The sequence below is a fragment of the Beta vulgaris genome, chromosome 3 (genome assembly GCF_026745355.1).
Source record: "Beta vulgaris subsp. vulgaris cultivar EL10 chromosome 3, EL10.2, whole genome shotgun sequence".
NCBI classification, from domain to species: Eukaryota; Viridiplantae; Streptophyta; class Magnoliopsida; order Caryophyllales; family Amaranthaceae; genus Beta; species Beta vulgaris.
Window position 1 is genome coordinate 53,219,884 of NC_079204.1, and position 17,057 is coordinate 53,236,940.

Here is a 17,057-nt window from a genome sequence, read left to right on the forward strand (position 1 = left end):
CGATTCATAGCCTAAAAATAGAGTTTACAAAATAACCAAACATCAAAACAATGTAATTTCTAATAATTATAGTTAAAAGATGAAAATGGAGATGATCCAAGGCTCAACGAAAAACTGCATTTTGAGTTAGGAAAAGAACTTGATCTTCTATAGTCTTCATAGCACTTGTTGTTTCATTAAGCTTTTTTGTTGTTTCTTCGAGCTTTGCCTTTGTCTCTTCAAGCTCCTTTGTTTGCTCTAAATTTTTGGAAGTGAGTTCTTCAACATGATTTTGCAAGTTAGTCACTAGCTCATTTCGCTCCTTTCGTGAACTTGGCTCATTATGTGGTTTCACATAGTAGTTGTCAACGGCACTCCCAAGACCATATACCCTTCCATTTTTCCATCCACCTAAAGCTTCCAAAAGTAACTCTTCATCTGTTTTAGGATTCTCATCCTCTAAGTTAGCAGATTTCTTTTTCTGAAACTCATCCTGTCAAAGGGTGAAGATATATAAATAAGGCTTAACGCTCTTATGTTCTAAAAACAATCAGAACTACATTATCTTACTAAAGTAGGTACTCACCCAAACTTTTTGTGATGTCTCGTCCACAAACTCTTTATTCTTATTAACATGACATTTTCTATATAACTCAGCTGCAGTAGGCACACGCTTCAATTCTTTCTCCTAATCAAGTCCATAAATCATATAAAAATGTATTAGTATTTTTATCACGATATACAAAAATCTGCAAAAGTGTCTCCAAATTCTGCAATTTTTTATACTTATCTTCAAATATAGAAGTAGTATTTTTCTTCCATATAAATTGAACTTATTCTTCTACTAGATAACAAATAAATAAAGGAATATCCAATGTGTAATATCCCTCCCCAAAAAAAATATAGGAAAAAGATGTGCATATATAGATTATTGAGGATAAACATGCCCATATTCATGTAGTGACTATATTCGTGTTGGATAGTGCTCTAGTTTGCCAAACTTATTTAGTGCAAGTGGAAACTCTAAGTCAAGAATAATTGTAGCTATTGAAATAGCAATTCAAGTTTCATATTTCTAGTAAGTTAACTCTTATGGAACTATGAGCTTTTTTGCAGTTCCACTACAACCCCCTTGGAACAAACATATGGTGAAGCCAAAGGTAAAGTAGAGTGGTCATTGGTTCAAAAAATTCAATGCGGTGGATCCCAACATTGTGCAACTAACAAGTCTAATTACTACAACATATGATGATACTTAATGCAATAGAGAAGATAAAACAAGTAAATAAAAAGTAGGAAAAATTGTTAGAAACTACCTATTAAAGACACTTTTTTAAAAAAAACTACCTTATATCATGTTTATTTTACAAAACCACCTTATAAGTGGAAAAACTTTAAAAAGCACTACCAAATTCAGGATTTACTAACTATGGTTAACTACTCTATCCAATTATCCCTCTAATATAAGATTATGAAAATACCCCCTAAATTCAGTACGTTACAATATGATATCATCACTTTCTTGATCACTTGATGCTCTATCTCTCAAATATACATGTGGCAAGTACAAGCACACCTTCTCTCCCTCAAAAGTCAATCCCAAAAACAAACCAGCAGTAAAAGTGTCTAGTAGAGTAAGCTTTGCACCATCATCAAACCATATTCTTCATCATCATCAACGACATCAATTCATGACCAAAAACCCAATTTGTATCTGCTTTTGTTACTCATAAAATTAATTGGTGAAGCAAAAGGTTGGGAGAAGAAATTACGCAAACGATTTAAGGGGTATTCAATAGTTAAACGCTGTTGTGAGGGAAATTAACAAAGAGGGGTTGGGGTAAATTAAGGGGGTATTTTAGTAATATTATATTAGAGTGATAATTGGAGGAAATAGTTAACCATGATTAGTAAATTCTGAATTTGGTAGTGCTTTTTAAAGTTTTTTCACTTATAAGGTAGTTTTGTAAAATAAACATGATATAAGGTAGTTTTTTTTAAAAAAAGTGTCTTTAATAGGTAGTTTCTAACAATTTTTCCTAAAAAGTATATCGTTTTCCCTCCTTAAACAATGGTAGCAAACTTAATTATCTCGTTATGTTAATAGTCTATTAAAAAAATATATTTCAATTATGATAATGGTATATTAAACAAATATTATGATAATGGTATGGAGAATACTATTAATTGAATATCACAAGAAAACATCAGATTTAAGTTAGTCTAAAAATAAAATAATGTGTTCGGAAGCCATGAAATAATAATTGTACTTATCGATCTTTTTGTTGGAAGGAGAGAAATTGATTTTTACTTGTTTTTATTTTCTTATTTGTATTTAAACACAAACTAAATAAACGAAAAGTAACGGAAGTTACTTTTCGAGTCCTTAATAATAACTTTTGAAAGTTCACCTCCTTCACGATAATGTATGGCAAAGTTGAGGGCCTTATTATATACTTAACTCAAGAATCTATAAACAATTGAGCTAAGCTACTTAATTTACTTAAAACAACAATTTTCTAAACACAATAAATTCAAGGGAGTAAAGTGATAGAAGACAAACCAGTTCAATCCTAATTTGCTCAGTTGATTTGGATCCTTGACAGTGAATAGGAATTTTTGTCCAGGCTTCTTTCTATTGAGAGAGTATTGGGTAGACTTCTTTTTGAAGACATCAGTTGCTCTAATAGCTGCAATTCGTTTCTTAATGCTTGGATGACACCATTTTGCACGATAGCCTTTTACTTTAAACATCTTACACACTACTCCTGTTAGTCGCCTAGAACACTTCTGTTGCCATTCTTTCTTTACCATCTTCGCCATTGAAGGATTCTAGGAGAACTTAGTCTTTGATTGAGCATGAAAAGACAAATTATTAGTGAAAGTTTAAGAGGAAGAACAAAAAACTTATGGCGTGAAATTATAATTATAGAAAAAATTATTAAGTATCAAAATAAAAGTCACCTTGAAGGCTTTCCACCATACTCCCTTTGCATGTTTGGGAACATTGGACCAATTGTTCCATGGTCCCACAAAATAAGTCATATATGAAGTTTGAACAACTGCATCAACAACTTCACGAGAGTGGAACCTGTTTCAGAAACACTTAGAACCGACAAATAAAATAGATATAATAAATAAGATCATTTACAAGTACTCACCATAGTCCCTCGGTTTGTGCAAAATTTGAGTAGCCTCGGGATTACCCGTTTCATCTGGGAATTCAGCTTCCTCTTCATTTTCACTAGTGTCTACGTCTAGATCGGCATCCCTCCCCTCCTCATGATGATTAGATTATGCTCAATGGATTGTTCTCATTCTGAGAGCTATTATGGACTTCCAAGGCAAAATCGGGGTTTTCATCTTGAGATGATTGTGAGATTGGCTGAGAAGGATTAGCGGTTCGAGGCCTAATGATAATTCTCCCATTGAGTCCACCTCGGCTTCTAACCATTCTCTCAATCAGCCTGCACATCAAAAAATCATAAAAGGAAAGGTAAAAAAGGCACTATAACAACAATAAGTTTCTAACTAAAGATGTAGAAGGCTATATAACATAGGCTTTGGATTTAAACAGTTAACTAATAGTCAAACTTGAAATAAAGAATCACACAATATTTATTTAAATAGTTCCTAATAAAAATAACATGACAAATCTAAAATAAACTATTTTCATCTTCTTCTTTATCCTCGTCATCTTCCTCTGACTCGTCATCATCCTCTAACTCATCATCATCATCTTCTTCCTCCTCTTCTTGGTCCTCTTCCTCCTCTTCTGGGTCCTCTTCCTCCTCTTCTTGTTCATCTTCCACTTCCTCATATTCATGAGAGGAAAGCACTTGAGCTTCTTCCTCACTCACTAGAACTTCTTGATCATTTCCTTGAAACTCGGATAGCAATGGAGGATTTTCATTTTCATGTACTTGGAATGCCGTAGGCTCAGGTGCATCAATAGTTCCCCTTGACTTGATGTTAAAAACACACCACCATTGATTTCCTTCATTACTACTACTTGGACAAGGAGCATAATAAACTTGCTCAGCTTGATGTGCTAATACAAATGGGTCATACTTTGGATATCTCCTTAAATGATTTACCTCAACAAGATTGTACTTTTCATGTATCCTAGTACCATGTCCAATATCAAACCAATCACACTTAAACAACACTGTTGTATAACGCTTTCTTGCTCCAACATAAGTCAATTCTATCACTTCTTGCAGAATGCCATAAAAATCTTTTCCTTGGGAATTTTTCACACAAATACCATATTTCATAGTTGACTTATTCTTTCCATACTCAAACGTATGAAAGTGAAATCCATTAATGTGATATTGCTTGAATTTTCGAACTCTTGTCAGCGGTCCAAATGATAATGAACGAATAATATCATTATTGATGCCCTTTCCCAATACCTATAATAATAAGAGCAATATATCACTATGGACATTGACTCGCATGATAAAAATAGTATAATATATATTCATATAATCACATCTACTAATTAACTTACATATTCTTTGAACCAATTAGGATATTCATCTTCAGATTTGATCCAAACTTCTTCTAGACTTTGATAACCATGTTCTCTCATCATTTGTTCTTCAAATAAACTGTTAATTATTTTAGTATCTTAATCTATCTAAGACTTTACTTATATCATGAAATAAAAGAAATTTACCTTTCATATTGTTGTAGAATTTCGCAATTGATTAAAACATAACGGTGAGCAACTTTGTAATCTTTTTCATCAAGGTAACAAAGTTGGCCTTGTGATGAACTATGCCCAATAGTAGAAGAAAATATCTCAGGTAAATCAGAGTTAAGGTCTAGTTCATTATTAGCACATGTTGTCAATCCTAACTCTTTCACCTTGGAATCAACATCTTCTCAAAATAAAGGCAGCAAAAATTTGTTATCTCCTCAAGTAGGTACGCATTGCAAATTGAGCCTTCCACTTGAGCTTTATTGCCCACCTTCTTTTTTAAATGATAGAGAAACCTAATTAAGGGTCAAATGATTATTATGAATGACGTACTTTAATTTTTTAAAAAAGTTAAAAAATAATTCAATAATATTACCTCTCAAAAGGGTACATCCACCTATACTGAACCGGTCCACCAACTTTTGCCTCATAAGGTAAATGAACAGGGAGATGCTCCATAGAATTGAAAAGACCAGGTGGAAATATCCTCTCTAACTTGCAAATAATTTCAGGAATATTCTCCTCTAAGCGCACCACATGATTAACTTTCAAGGTGGTCGAACAAAGATCTCTAAAGAATTGGCTCAATTCAGTGATAACATTCCACACATTAAGAGGCAACAAGTCTTTAAAGACAAATGGAAGCAATCGTTGCATAAAAACATGACAATCATGACTTTTCATACCGAATAACTTACACTCCTTCATATCGACGCATCTACCTAAATTTGAAGCATATCCATCAGGAAACTTTAGTTTCTTCACCCATTCACAAATAAGTTTCCTTTTCTGCTTAGGCAACATAAAAGGAGCATTCGGCTTTAGGATCTTCTTCCCCCCTTTACTATCAAGGACAACTCGAGTCTCCAATTTTCTTCGTTTACAATACACTTTTATGTCTTTTCTTGCCTTCAAATCGTCTTTAGTTTTCCCCTTAACATCCATTATAGTGTGAAAAACATTATCAAACACATTTTTCTCAATGTTCAATAAGTGATGTAACTATAATGAAAAAGTGATATAACTCCAAAAAAAGAATATTAGAGATAGAAAAAAACTCAAAAAATATAAAAATTTATGGGCTCAAAATTTTTTAGGGGGAGTATAACTCTAATGAACAAGTGTTGTAACTCTAATCCAATCATGTGGTTGAGATTCATTCTCATTTCTCATGTAAGAAGCATTCTCATGTGATCTTGCCCCTATATATATATATATCTTAAAAAGTGTTACCTTAATGTATTACTTAAGGTTAATTATGTAGTAGTGAATTAAAATTTTAAAAGTAAATACAACTCTTTTTTGCCTCAATTTGCTTTGTCAACCTTATTAAAACCAAGTTCTCTTCACCTTTAGAAACTATTATTTTAATCATTATAGTGATAACCAGTTTGCAATCACTAAAATTATTTTGAGAGAAAATAGATTTCATGTAACTAATAAGGAATACGCAAGTTGAAATATACCTAAAACAAATTTCATCTCTCGCTAACTTATAATGAATTCGAAAGATATATGATTTCAAATTTTACCAATAATATCGTTTCCAATTCCATGTTCGGAATATATGGATTTCATTAGTTAAGATCGCTTGATTTGTAAGAAAGAGTCATGTCCTCTGAACCTTGAACTATAATAGTATCTTACAAAGATTTTTATTATAATTTATGTAGGTCATGTCATTTTCCACTTGAAAAATAAATACACGTGAAATTAGGATAAGTAGTTGTACTTTTAGAGAAGTTTCTAATATAAAATCATAATGGTGCATTAATTCTATGATCACTTGAACTTCACTTAGTGAAATTATTTGAATTTAATTAAAATTAAGGACCTGTCATTTTAGCTTAGCCTTATTGAATGAACTTATTATCTTAGTACATCGTTATTTATCTGAACTCAGTTAACCATAATTAGAACTTATATGAAATTATTAAATTTTATTGACATTAAATTTCTTACGTACTATGATGACTTATTAGAACTAATTTACTTGAACTTATTAAAAATTATTTAAACTAATATGAACTTGTCGTATTTTAAAAAGAAAATTTAATTTAAACAAAACAAAGCCTTATTAATTAAAATTTATAATAAATTATTAATCTTGTATGTATACTTGGTGAACACTTTTCTTTGGAGAACTCATGTGAACTTAATTGTACTTATTTAAATAAGTGAAAATAAGTTGAAAAGAATAGGAACAATGGCAACAAACTATAATTTGTTTTTGTTTCTAAAAAGCAACTAATAGAAAATTTGATGTTATCTAGAAACATATAGTAAAGTGACTTGTTTCCAGTGTAAACAAATAAAATATGAATTGCTATATGTTGCTAAATACAAATCCAACAATTTTATTTAATTTTTCAAACTTTCGATAATACAATATATTCATATTGTTCAGCAACAAATTAAAATAACTTGTTTACAAAAGCAACAAACAAAAAATTGAATGCCAATTTCGCAACAACTAAAAAGACTACTTGTTGCAAAAAGAAACACGTTACTAATTAGTTGTCAGAGTTGTTGCTAAAAATGATTGGAGGATCTATTAATTTATAATTCTTAAAAATAATAAAAGAGTTGTTCCTATTCTAACAACAAATAATCAAAATTACTTGTTTCTAATGGCAACAAATTAAATATTTGTTGCCAATATTTGTTTCCAAAAAGGAACAAATCAAAAATATGATGCCTTCTAGCAACAAGTAGTAAATTGACTTGTTTTCAGTGTCAACAATACAAATATTCGTTGCAATAAAATGGTAACAGATTGAAAATTTGATGCCATCTAACAACAAATAGTGATACAATTGGTCTCCAATAGAAACAAATCAAAACTTTGTTTCTATCATTTGTTGAAAAAGACAATACGTTGGTGACAAGCAACAAAATTTTTTTTATTCATTGCTAGAAATCAACAAATGAAAAATATGTTGCCAACCTACGTTTCTAAAATGCCCCCATTTTTGTAGTGTGAACTAAACATAGCCTTAGTCAACCATAAGTTTAGGATTTAGTGGCTTTACTTCAGCATTGTTTGTTTTGTTTCTAGCGTATATATATGGTTGCAGTATTTCGTGAAGTGGTATCCAAAAATATTATTTAGTTTATTTATCTTACTTGCTTCATGTTTCTCTATTATTCTTATTTTTCTCCTTCACTATTAGTTTCAACAATTGACACATGTTCTTATTATATTCCTGTATATGTGTAGGATGTGCAGCAGGGTTCTCAAAATATCAGGGTTCAATTGATTAATTACCCGCTTAAAGTAAAAATAAATAAATTATAAGTGTCTTTTCCAATTCATTGAGTGTAATGTTGGATGAAGATTTAAAGGGGTTAATTTTTATCTTGTGTTTTGTTTTATCTTTTCCTATTTTTAAAAAAAATTCATTAATGACTCTTTCGTCTCTTCTTATGCATCAAAAGTTTTCGATCTTTATAATTTAATTTAGCACAAGCTTCATAGATTATACGAGACACCCTACGTGCAATACTTTATTTTGGTAGTTAAATTGCACTAAATTAACCATTTTTCAAAAATAATGTCTAAATAAAACTATTGTCATATGCATGTGGTATTTTATTGGAATTGTTTGATTTGTGCTTTCATGATGTCCCTTCGTTTCTTTTTGGGAACATTTGTTTAATTTTCACCTTGACTTAAAAACAAGTAAAAAAAAAAAAGAAAATATAAAAAATTAAGTGTTGCCAAGTGACTACATCCACCGGGACCACCACATGCATGAGGCTCATCGACAGACCACTATATTATAAGGACCTAACCTCATGTCATCCTCTTACATTAAGAAAAAGGAACTATTTGTCTTCAATGAGACTTGAACCCACACTACTACATTAGGTATATAATGTTCTTTCCGATGAATCAACTTCTTGATGATGCTCACATAGTAACAGAGAAACTGATACTTCCTCCATTCTGATGAGAGTTTTAGATGTTTTTCCTAAGAAGGTGTTTAGAAGAGATACAAATTGGTGTATAATCTGCCATAAAAGTCTTTGTGTTTTGTTTGTTTTTGATGTTTGATGTTTTTTATAGTTTGGGTAGCTCTCGATTAGGGGTGAAAATTTTTCAGATAAAAATCGAAATTCAATCCAATCCAAATCGAACCAGTAATTTCGGAATGGACTCAAACTATATTTGTATGGATTCGCATTGAATTTTTGGGAAAATCGAATTGAATTTTCGAATCAGATTAAATTGAGGGTGCTTGGATCCGAAATCCAAAATAACTGAATAGCTAATAGATCCTATATTGTTCATTTATGATTAGGCCTAACTGAATTTTTAAAAGCCCAAATGATCGACAACACTTTCTTTTTCCTAAATATTAAAACCCTAATATGCTACTACTTGTAGGGGTGTGCACAAACCGGTCCGGTTCGGAATTTGGACCGGACCGGATCAGAGATTCCTGTCCGGTCCCCGCTCCGCCGAATATCAGGATAACGGTCCACCGATCCGGTCAGTCCAAACTCGGAAAATTCCGGTCCAGACTAGTTGGACCGGAATTTCTATTATTTTAGTAAAAAAAAAAAGTTTATATGTTAAAAAAAATTAAAAGGTAGAAAGTTAGAAACTTAAAACCCAGGATTATTGTTATTAAAATTATTAATATTTAGTGTATGTAATTTATAAATATATTAAATTAAATAAAAAAGATTTTTTTTTGGAAAAAACATTCCGGTCCAAGAGGTCCAGGAGCGGGCCGTACCGGAAAAATTCCGGTCCCGGTCCAGGTCCAAGAAAATCCGGATTCCAGTCCACCGGTCTAGCCGGTTACGGTCCGAGCCAGTCCGATATCCAGGACCGATGCACAACCATAACTACTTGTTGTGCAGTTGAACATGTTGTTTTTCTGTTGTTGAACTTGTTGAACCTTCGGTTGTCACAAATTATGTTTTTTAGGGGTGATGAATTATGAATTTGTAATGAATTGTTAGTTGTTATTAATGAATTTTTACGGTATTATTGGCTCTTCCCTCTCTACAAATCATTCTATCCCAATATGGGATCCTCCGGAGCAGAATTGTATCAAGTGGAACATTGACGCACCAGTTTTGTCTCGTGAATCTTATTCCGCTATTGGTGGAGTATTGAGAAATCACTCAGACAATTTCATGTGCCTCTTCTCCTCACCAATTATGTTCATGGAAATAAATTGTGCTGAGATTCTCGCAATCTATCTTGCAATCAAGATCTCCGTCCATATCTTGTGACTTCTCAAAATATGAAAAAGTGATCTTTAAATCTGACTCATCTAATGTAGTAATGTGGAGCAACAGTGACATCGAAGGGACATGCATGGAACATGTACTTTCACTTAAACTTCATAAGGAGTGTGCGCAAAAAGAACCCAAGCATATTAATTGTCCATAAAACTAGAAGCACAAATTTTGTTGCGGATTCGTTGGCAAAGCAAGGACTCCATCATCAATTTGAGTTCATAGCATGGATATAAGCTTCGGTATACAGAAAGCCCTTTGTACTGCTACCCAGAATTTATATGCTTCTATCTAGTGAATCTGTGAAAATTTGGAGTGAGTCAGCCCATTAGAAGTGTTTTTTTTTAGTATGTATGTGCCCTTTGCAATCATGTAATGACTGAACTTCTATATTGTTACGTTTTTTTGAAGGGTGTTGGATCACCTCCTCAATTCAAGGTGTGCCAAACACTATAAAAGTTTCCTTCTTATGGAGGAATACCTTGCTTGAGTTGAGGTTTTCCTACCCCTTATATGATTAATGAAAAGGACTGATTAACTATAAAAAAAAAGGTATGTGGAAGGTTTGGGTGCGTCGGTTGGAGCGGTGATTAGGGGGATAGATGGCAAGACGTTGTTGACCACAACATGGAAGGTGAAGAACTGCTAAGAGCCGTTACTTGATGAGGCAAAGGCTATGTTGTTCGGCATTCAATTGATTATGGAGTTGAATTTTCGGAACGTGGTTGTGGAAAGTGATTGTCTTCACCTTGTTAACACAATTTCTTCAAAAGTAGCTTCCATCTTATTCTAGATGACGTTGTTCATGCTAGTAGCATGTTGGATAATGTGTCTTGGAGTTATGTTCGTAGCAATGGCAATGGCATCGCTCACGAGCTAGCCCATTGTTCGCCTTGTGTTCTAGGTAGAAAAGTTTAGGTAGTTAATTTCCTTTTTATATTAATTGTCTCTTTATTGGCTTTCGTTCTTTGAATGACATTTTGTTACCTTCTTTGGGCTTTACTTAAAAAAAAACACATGAGTTAATTAAAAATGAACAAATGCGTAAGAGAGAGAATAACAATACTCATTTGCTAAACACCGCCCTAAATTTTCATATTTACGCCCTGTATAAAAAAAAATGTATGTATTTGAGTATTTTTATACTCCCACTCTCCCACTCTCCCACTCTCATCACCTTCTCACTCTCTTGACCCTCCCTCACTTCTCACTCTCTCTCCACTCTCTTACTCCATCTCTCTCATCAACACCAAGAAGAAAACATCCGGGCAGTATCTCCGGCGAGTTTTTCCGGCGAGAAGAGAAATCTGGCGAGGACTATTGCGGGGCGGCGAGCAGATTTCCGGCTAGGCGAGCAAATTTCCGGCTAGGCGAGCAGACTTCCGGCGAGGTTGCGGCGGCGACAAGATCCTCCGGCAACAAAACTTCGAATTTCCGGCGACATAAAGGTTAGTTAATTTGAAATTTTAATTTTTTAAAAAAAATCGTATTTGTAGAATTTGATATATCGCATGTGTTTGAAACCCTTTAAAATTGAAAGTATGGTAGTTTAGAGGATTAAAATTTCTTGGTGTTTGATTAAAATCTTCCTGTATTTGATAATTTCTTGGTAGTTTAGAATATTTAGAGGCTTGAAATCATCGAAAATGTATGAAATCTAGTAAAATTGAGGCTGGCGCCTTGAATAGGCGCCTGAACCACTGGACAGGCGCCTAATTAAGGCGCTTGCACCTTTGGTGGGGCGCCTAATTTAGGCGTCTAACCAATGGAGGAAGCGCCTTTGTTGGGCGCCTGATCAGTGGTACAGGCGCCTTATTTAGGCGCCCCACCATTGGTGCAGGCGCCTTAATTAGGCGCCCCACCATTGGTACAGGCGCCTAATTTAGGCGCCCCACCAATGGCGCAGGCGCCTAATTTAGGCGCCTGTACCACTGGTTGGGAGTTTAATTTAGGGGCCCGAATTGCTATTAATTTTAATTTTTTTTAAAGAAAATAATTACAAAATTATATTAATTATGGTGTATTAAAATTGGAAAATGTATTATTGCGAAAAATGAATTAAATAATAGAAAATATAGTTAATGAAGCGTAGAAATATATTTATATGAGAACAATTTTAATTATTGAATGTAATTGATTATTCATATTTTAATTAAATTTTATACGTTTAATCAAAGATGAGTGGGCGAGACAAAGGCAAAGCAAAGTGTTTGCCTACAGATTCGGGTCATCGTCATCCTCATGATAGAGGGGTGACAATCTCATCGAGGAAGGCTAGAGAGTTGCTTTTCAGGAGCACTCAGTCTTCATCAGGTGCAGAAACGGAGGAAGTACCAGAGATTCTTCCTTTGTCTGTTGCATTGCCTACTACTATTATGGACATTGAGTCGTGGAGACCTCACTCACCATGGAGAGGCAACCCAATGGCGGGGGACGATCAGGAGGCGGGTGCTTATTACGATAGTCAGCCGGAGCATCCATCAACGGACGCAGAGGAAGGTCGTCTGTCTCGGGGATGCAAACCACGTACCTCTCGTGGTCGTTTTGCACGTTCTTCAAATGGAGCATCGTGCAATGCTCCGGGATCCGGGAGTAGTAGGCCGAGCAAGAGGAAGGGGGCGGAGGAGGACACTTCATGGCTAGTACGTGACGCTAGGCCAGGTGGGCCGTTGGACGGTAGTGTCATACCTAGTTTTGGAGGCCACATAGCGGCACACGTTTGGGCTGGGGAGGATGAGAGGACTATGTTGAAGTGTCATAACCGGGAGAGGACGTGCAGTAAGCTTCAGGCGTGGTACGCTAGCATGACACCCGAGGTTCAGGGGATGGTAGATGCTACTGGATTGAGGCACTTGCCTGAGATCATGTTTGAGCATTTGGATCAGCCGTTGATCTGTGCGTTTGTCGAGAGGTGGCAGCCCGATACGAACTCTTTCCACCTCCCTTTTGGAGAGATTAGTATCTTGCTACACGATGTCAGTTCTATCCTCCATATCCCATCAGATGGATGGATTACAGGTGACTTTGGTTCATGGGATGACGTGAAGAGTTCATGTGCAGAGCTATTTGGGATGGAGAGAAGCGCCTTTTTGAAGGCGCATTGGTCCGGTGGTGGTGTATTCATTGATTCTTTGATAGAGAGATGTTCTGCTCCGGATCGGAGTCCGACCCACCAGTTTCGAGGATATATGCTGACCCTCCTTGGTGCCACTCTATTCGTTGATAAGAGTGGTAACCGAGTCCGTCCTTGGCCACTGTCGTTTTTGTCTTGTAGCCCCAGGATGTGAGCCGGTATTCTTGGGGTGCGGCTACACTAGCCTATTTATACAGGCAGCTTGGCATAGCTAGTCGTGCTGATTCAGCCCAGATTTGTGGTTGCCTCACGCTATTGCAGGCATGGATTTACGAGTATTTTCCCATGTTTCGGCCTAACCGCACTAGGAGGATGAGACCTATAGGATCTGCTTCGGCACTGAGTTGGGAGGTTCGGCATGAGAACAGGGGGATTGACCGACTACTGAGTATTCGACAGGCATTGGATCAGACGAACGACGTGCAGCCTGATTGGTTACCTTATGGTATATGTCCGGTATCTGCTTATCCTCGTAGCACGTACTACGGGTGGCTGCGATACTTGGATATCGTTGAGCCGTTATGCCAGATCGTACTTTACGCCAGCTTGGATTCATTCAGGAGGTTCCCCATCATATTTTGGAGCCGGAGTCTTGCTATAGGCCTTCTGCTGGGGATAGGTACAGGGTAGACTTCTCATTTATAGCACAGCGACAGACATGGGATTTATTTCCACGTGCTTCACAGCTTATGTTGGGTGGTCTGCATAAGGCCCCACTTCCTTCGATGGCGACAGATGCTTACATGCAGTGGTATGATGCGTACTCCCATCGTTTCATCATTAACCCGACTGAGTTGCCAGATGGTGGAGCCGGATCAAATTATGTTGAGGGTTTGGTTCCAGATCAGGTATCTTTTAATGTATTACTTATTAAAATTAAGTGTTAATAAAATTATATTTTGAATACTAACTTTGTTATATACTACTATATGCAGGTATTAGCTTCGATGTTCGGTATGATGGACCCGTTTATTGAACGGGACACCAGTGATCTGCCCGATGATTTTCGAGCATTATTTGATGGACTGTTTGGGTGGTATGAGGCATGGAACCTTACCCGTGGTGTGGATCGACGTCGGAGAACGTAGTCATATTTTGTATTTTTATTTGAACTAATTATCGATTTAATGAGATTTGTATTTTTATTTGAACTTATTGTTTTTCGGCTATAGTGTAACGATTTTATATGAGTGTTTATTGTTTTTCTGCGAGTTAATTGAAAACATATTTGAGTATTTTTTGTTATAATTAACTGTCCTTTCATTTAATAGTACTAGCTTTATATGCACGCTATGCGTGCGAAATCACATAAAATATATAACTATACCTAGTTCTAAGTACAGTTTTTAAAGCTTAATAACTTTATTCTAATCAATTGAACTATTAACAATCATTAGTAACCTTATTGGATTTTATATCAATATGATTACCATGTATGAATATTTTTTTATATTTCTATCTAATACTAACTATAAATTTTAAGTGATTATTTTTTTATATGTATTTTAACAATGATTAGTAATCTTATTGTATGAGGTTGACGTCTTTTATTCTAAATCTATTTTGACCTCTAGTGTATATATATTTTTTTATATATTGTTTCTATCCATTTGAATGTAATTTCATGACTTTATGATATTTCATGTAACTACTTAGTGCTTCATTTGCATCTTATATCAATATAATTATCTATTATTTGTACAATTTTTATATACTAACATGACTTTTAAAATAATATTGTTTAATTATAACTGTGTATAATTTGTTTATGATTAAAATCTATTTACTTCTACGCAAAATAATCTCAAACATGATTTTTTAAAATTAAAGGTCATGAATAATGAAGAATAATGCAGCTAATGATAAACATGTTATACCAAAAAAGCATGTATATCATGATATATCAAAGAAATTCAAAGTGTAAATGACAAAATGCTTAGTTCTAGCTATATCAACAGATAACTTTAATTAATTAAAAATGCAATCCTTTTCATTTAGAATGTGTATAATATATCAATGTCAATTTAAATCGCCTGCACAACTATTGGAGCGCCTAATTAAGGCGCTTGCACCACTAGAGGAGCGCCTAATTAAGGCGCTTGCACCATTGGTTAGGCGCCTAATTTAGGCGCCTAACCAATGGAGCAAGCGCCTTATTTGGGCGCCTGGTATATGGTAGAGGCGCCTAATTTAGGCGCCTAACCATTGGAGCAAGCGCCTTATTTGGGCGCCTGGTATATGGTAGAGGCGCCTAATTTAGGCGCCTATCCAATGGAGCAAGCGCCTGATTTGGGCGCCTGGTAAATGGTAGAGGCGCCTAAGTTAGGCACCCCTCTAATGGTGCAGGCGCCTTGATTAGTCGATCCACCAGTGGAACAGGCGCTTAAATTAGGTATGTACAATGTTAATTTTAATGAACTGTCCTTTCATTTAATAGTAGGTATGTACAATGTTAATTACAATAATATGAGGCTCTTCAACTCCCTCGTCCTCTGGGTGTAACTGCCGACGAATAAGGGCTGCTATACCCCTCCTAATCGCAGGATCACACTCAGAAAGTTCATCAAGTAATCCCTGAAGATATTCAACATCCTGATCACATTGAGTAGCGTAATCCGATGCATTTACACCATCTCCGATCACCAAACTCTTGAAGAAAAGATGAATATCATCAAGATACAATCCCCCGTTTTCGTTAATAGCAAGTTGTATGGCACATGCACATGGGATACCAAAAGAAGACACAACCACAATAATCAAACACTTCCCTACCCATGGTTAGGCGTTTAGTGTTTTCCATTTTCAGCATATTGAGACAGTAATGAGAGACATGACCAACCAAATGACGAAAAGGATCTATCATATGTTGTCTTCCAATTCTGCACCTAGATTTCTCTAAGCTATCCCTGATCTTGATCATCTGGCTATCTATGAACAAATTAACACGTGCGAAGAGCGTATCCAAGGCACAAGTGGAAGTTTGCAGCCACGCTTTCAGAGCTGCATGTGCACTCTCCACCCTACATGTGGTTGTGTTCCCAAAATGAAGCACGTTGTTGGTCCATGCTTTAGCAAACTTGGTCTTATGTGGATTCAACCACGTTGTCTCAACATAATTAATAACGGAGGGCTTCCATGCCCAAGCAGACTTCAAATTTCCCAATGCAACCTCATAATTATGTTCTGTGTTTGCATTTACTACACTCCACCAATGACCAACACGAAATCGCTCTCCAAATTCCGCCCCCCCACATAATCTACTAACTCGTGCCTCCACATCTTTGTTAATATGCCATGTACAAAGAAGATGAGTAGCAGCTGGAAAAACTTCCCTAATAGGTCTAATCAAACCCAATTCTCGATCTGTAAATATGACACTCGGGCTCACATCATCGCCAATTAGAATACGCAGACACTGCAACACCCACTGGTAACTGTATGCACTCTCATCCCTCACTATGGCATAGGCGATAAGGAAGTTCATATTTGTCGGTGCCACCCCTATCATCTCAATGCAAGGCATACCATAGCGATTCGTTTTATATGTTGAATCGATGCCAACTACCCATGGATAGGTACGAAATGCGTTCGTACCACCAGGATGAGACATGAATGCATGAGTGATCACTCCATCATCATCCGTAATGACCAATACACATAGTTTTTCGAACGAGCAAGGTACAGAAAATTTTCAGCTGAAGTCCGTTCTTCACGCCCTTCCATCTTGTAAAAATACCTCTCGTTGTATATATGCTTTATCGTTTGGTGAAGATGGGGGAATGCCTCATTTACAGCAGCTTGAATGTTTCTGGGTGCGGTCTCGGCATCAGTCATCTGTCGAACCATCCGCCTAGCATCATCATTGAGCCCACTAGTCCGTCTGTGACCCTCCGCATATACTATGAATGCGTGGTTGTGGAAACCATAATCACTATTCGGAATAGACACATGCCATTTGTCCCCCAAAACCAACCTAATCATAAA

At 35.7% G+C, this 17,057-nt stretch overlaps 2 protein-coding genes across 2 annotated transcripts; both read left to right on the forward strand.

Moving 5' to 3' along the window:
* Positions 1–10,987: 10,987 nt before the first annotated feature.
* LOC130590746 (uncharacterized) lies at positions 10,988–13,483 on the forward strand. Its single transcript, XM_057393285.1, has 2 exons — positions 10,988–11,388; positions 12,118–13,483. The coding sequence occupies exon 2, from the start codon at positions 12,118–12,120 to the stop codon at positions 13,225–13,227; it is 1,110 nt and encodes a 369-aa protein (XP_057249268.1). The 5' UTR covers positions 10,988–11,388; the 3' UTR covers positions 13,228–13,483.
* A 111-nt stretch (positions 13,484–13,594) lies between these two features.
* Positions 13,595–15,074, forward strand: LOC125495775 (uncharacterized). The gene is made up of 2 exons (XM_048640596.2): positions 13,595–13,921; positions 14,009–15,074. Exons 1-2 carry the CDS (start codon positions 13,595–13,597, stop codon positions 14,159–14,161), a joined length of 480 nt encoding a protein of 159 aa, XP_048496553.2. The 3' UTR covers positions 14,162–15,074.
* Positions 15,075–17,057: the final 1,983 nt, after the last annotated feature.

Bases quoted from the DNA above. Each gene is read 5' to 3' on its own strand.
- LOC125495775 (XM_048640596.2), top strand. From the start codon at position 13,595: ATGCCAGATCGTACTTTACGCCAGCTTGGATTCATTCAGGAGGTTCCC. The intron at 13,922-14,008 runs GTATCTTTTAAT...TACTATATGCAG, and splicing joins AGGGTTTGGTTCCAGATCAG to GTATTAGCTTCGATGTTCGG.
- LOC130590746 (XM_057393285.1), top strand. From the start codon at position 12,118: ATGAGTGGGCGAGACAAAGGCAAAGCAAAGTGTTTGCCTACAGATTCG.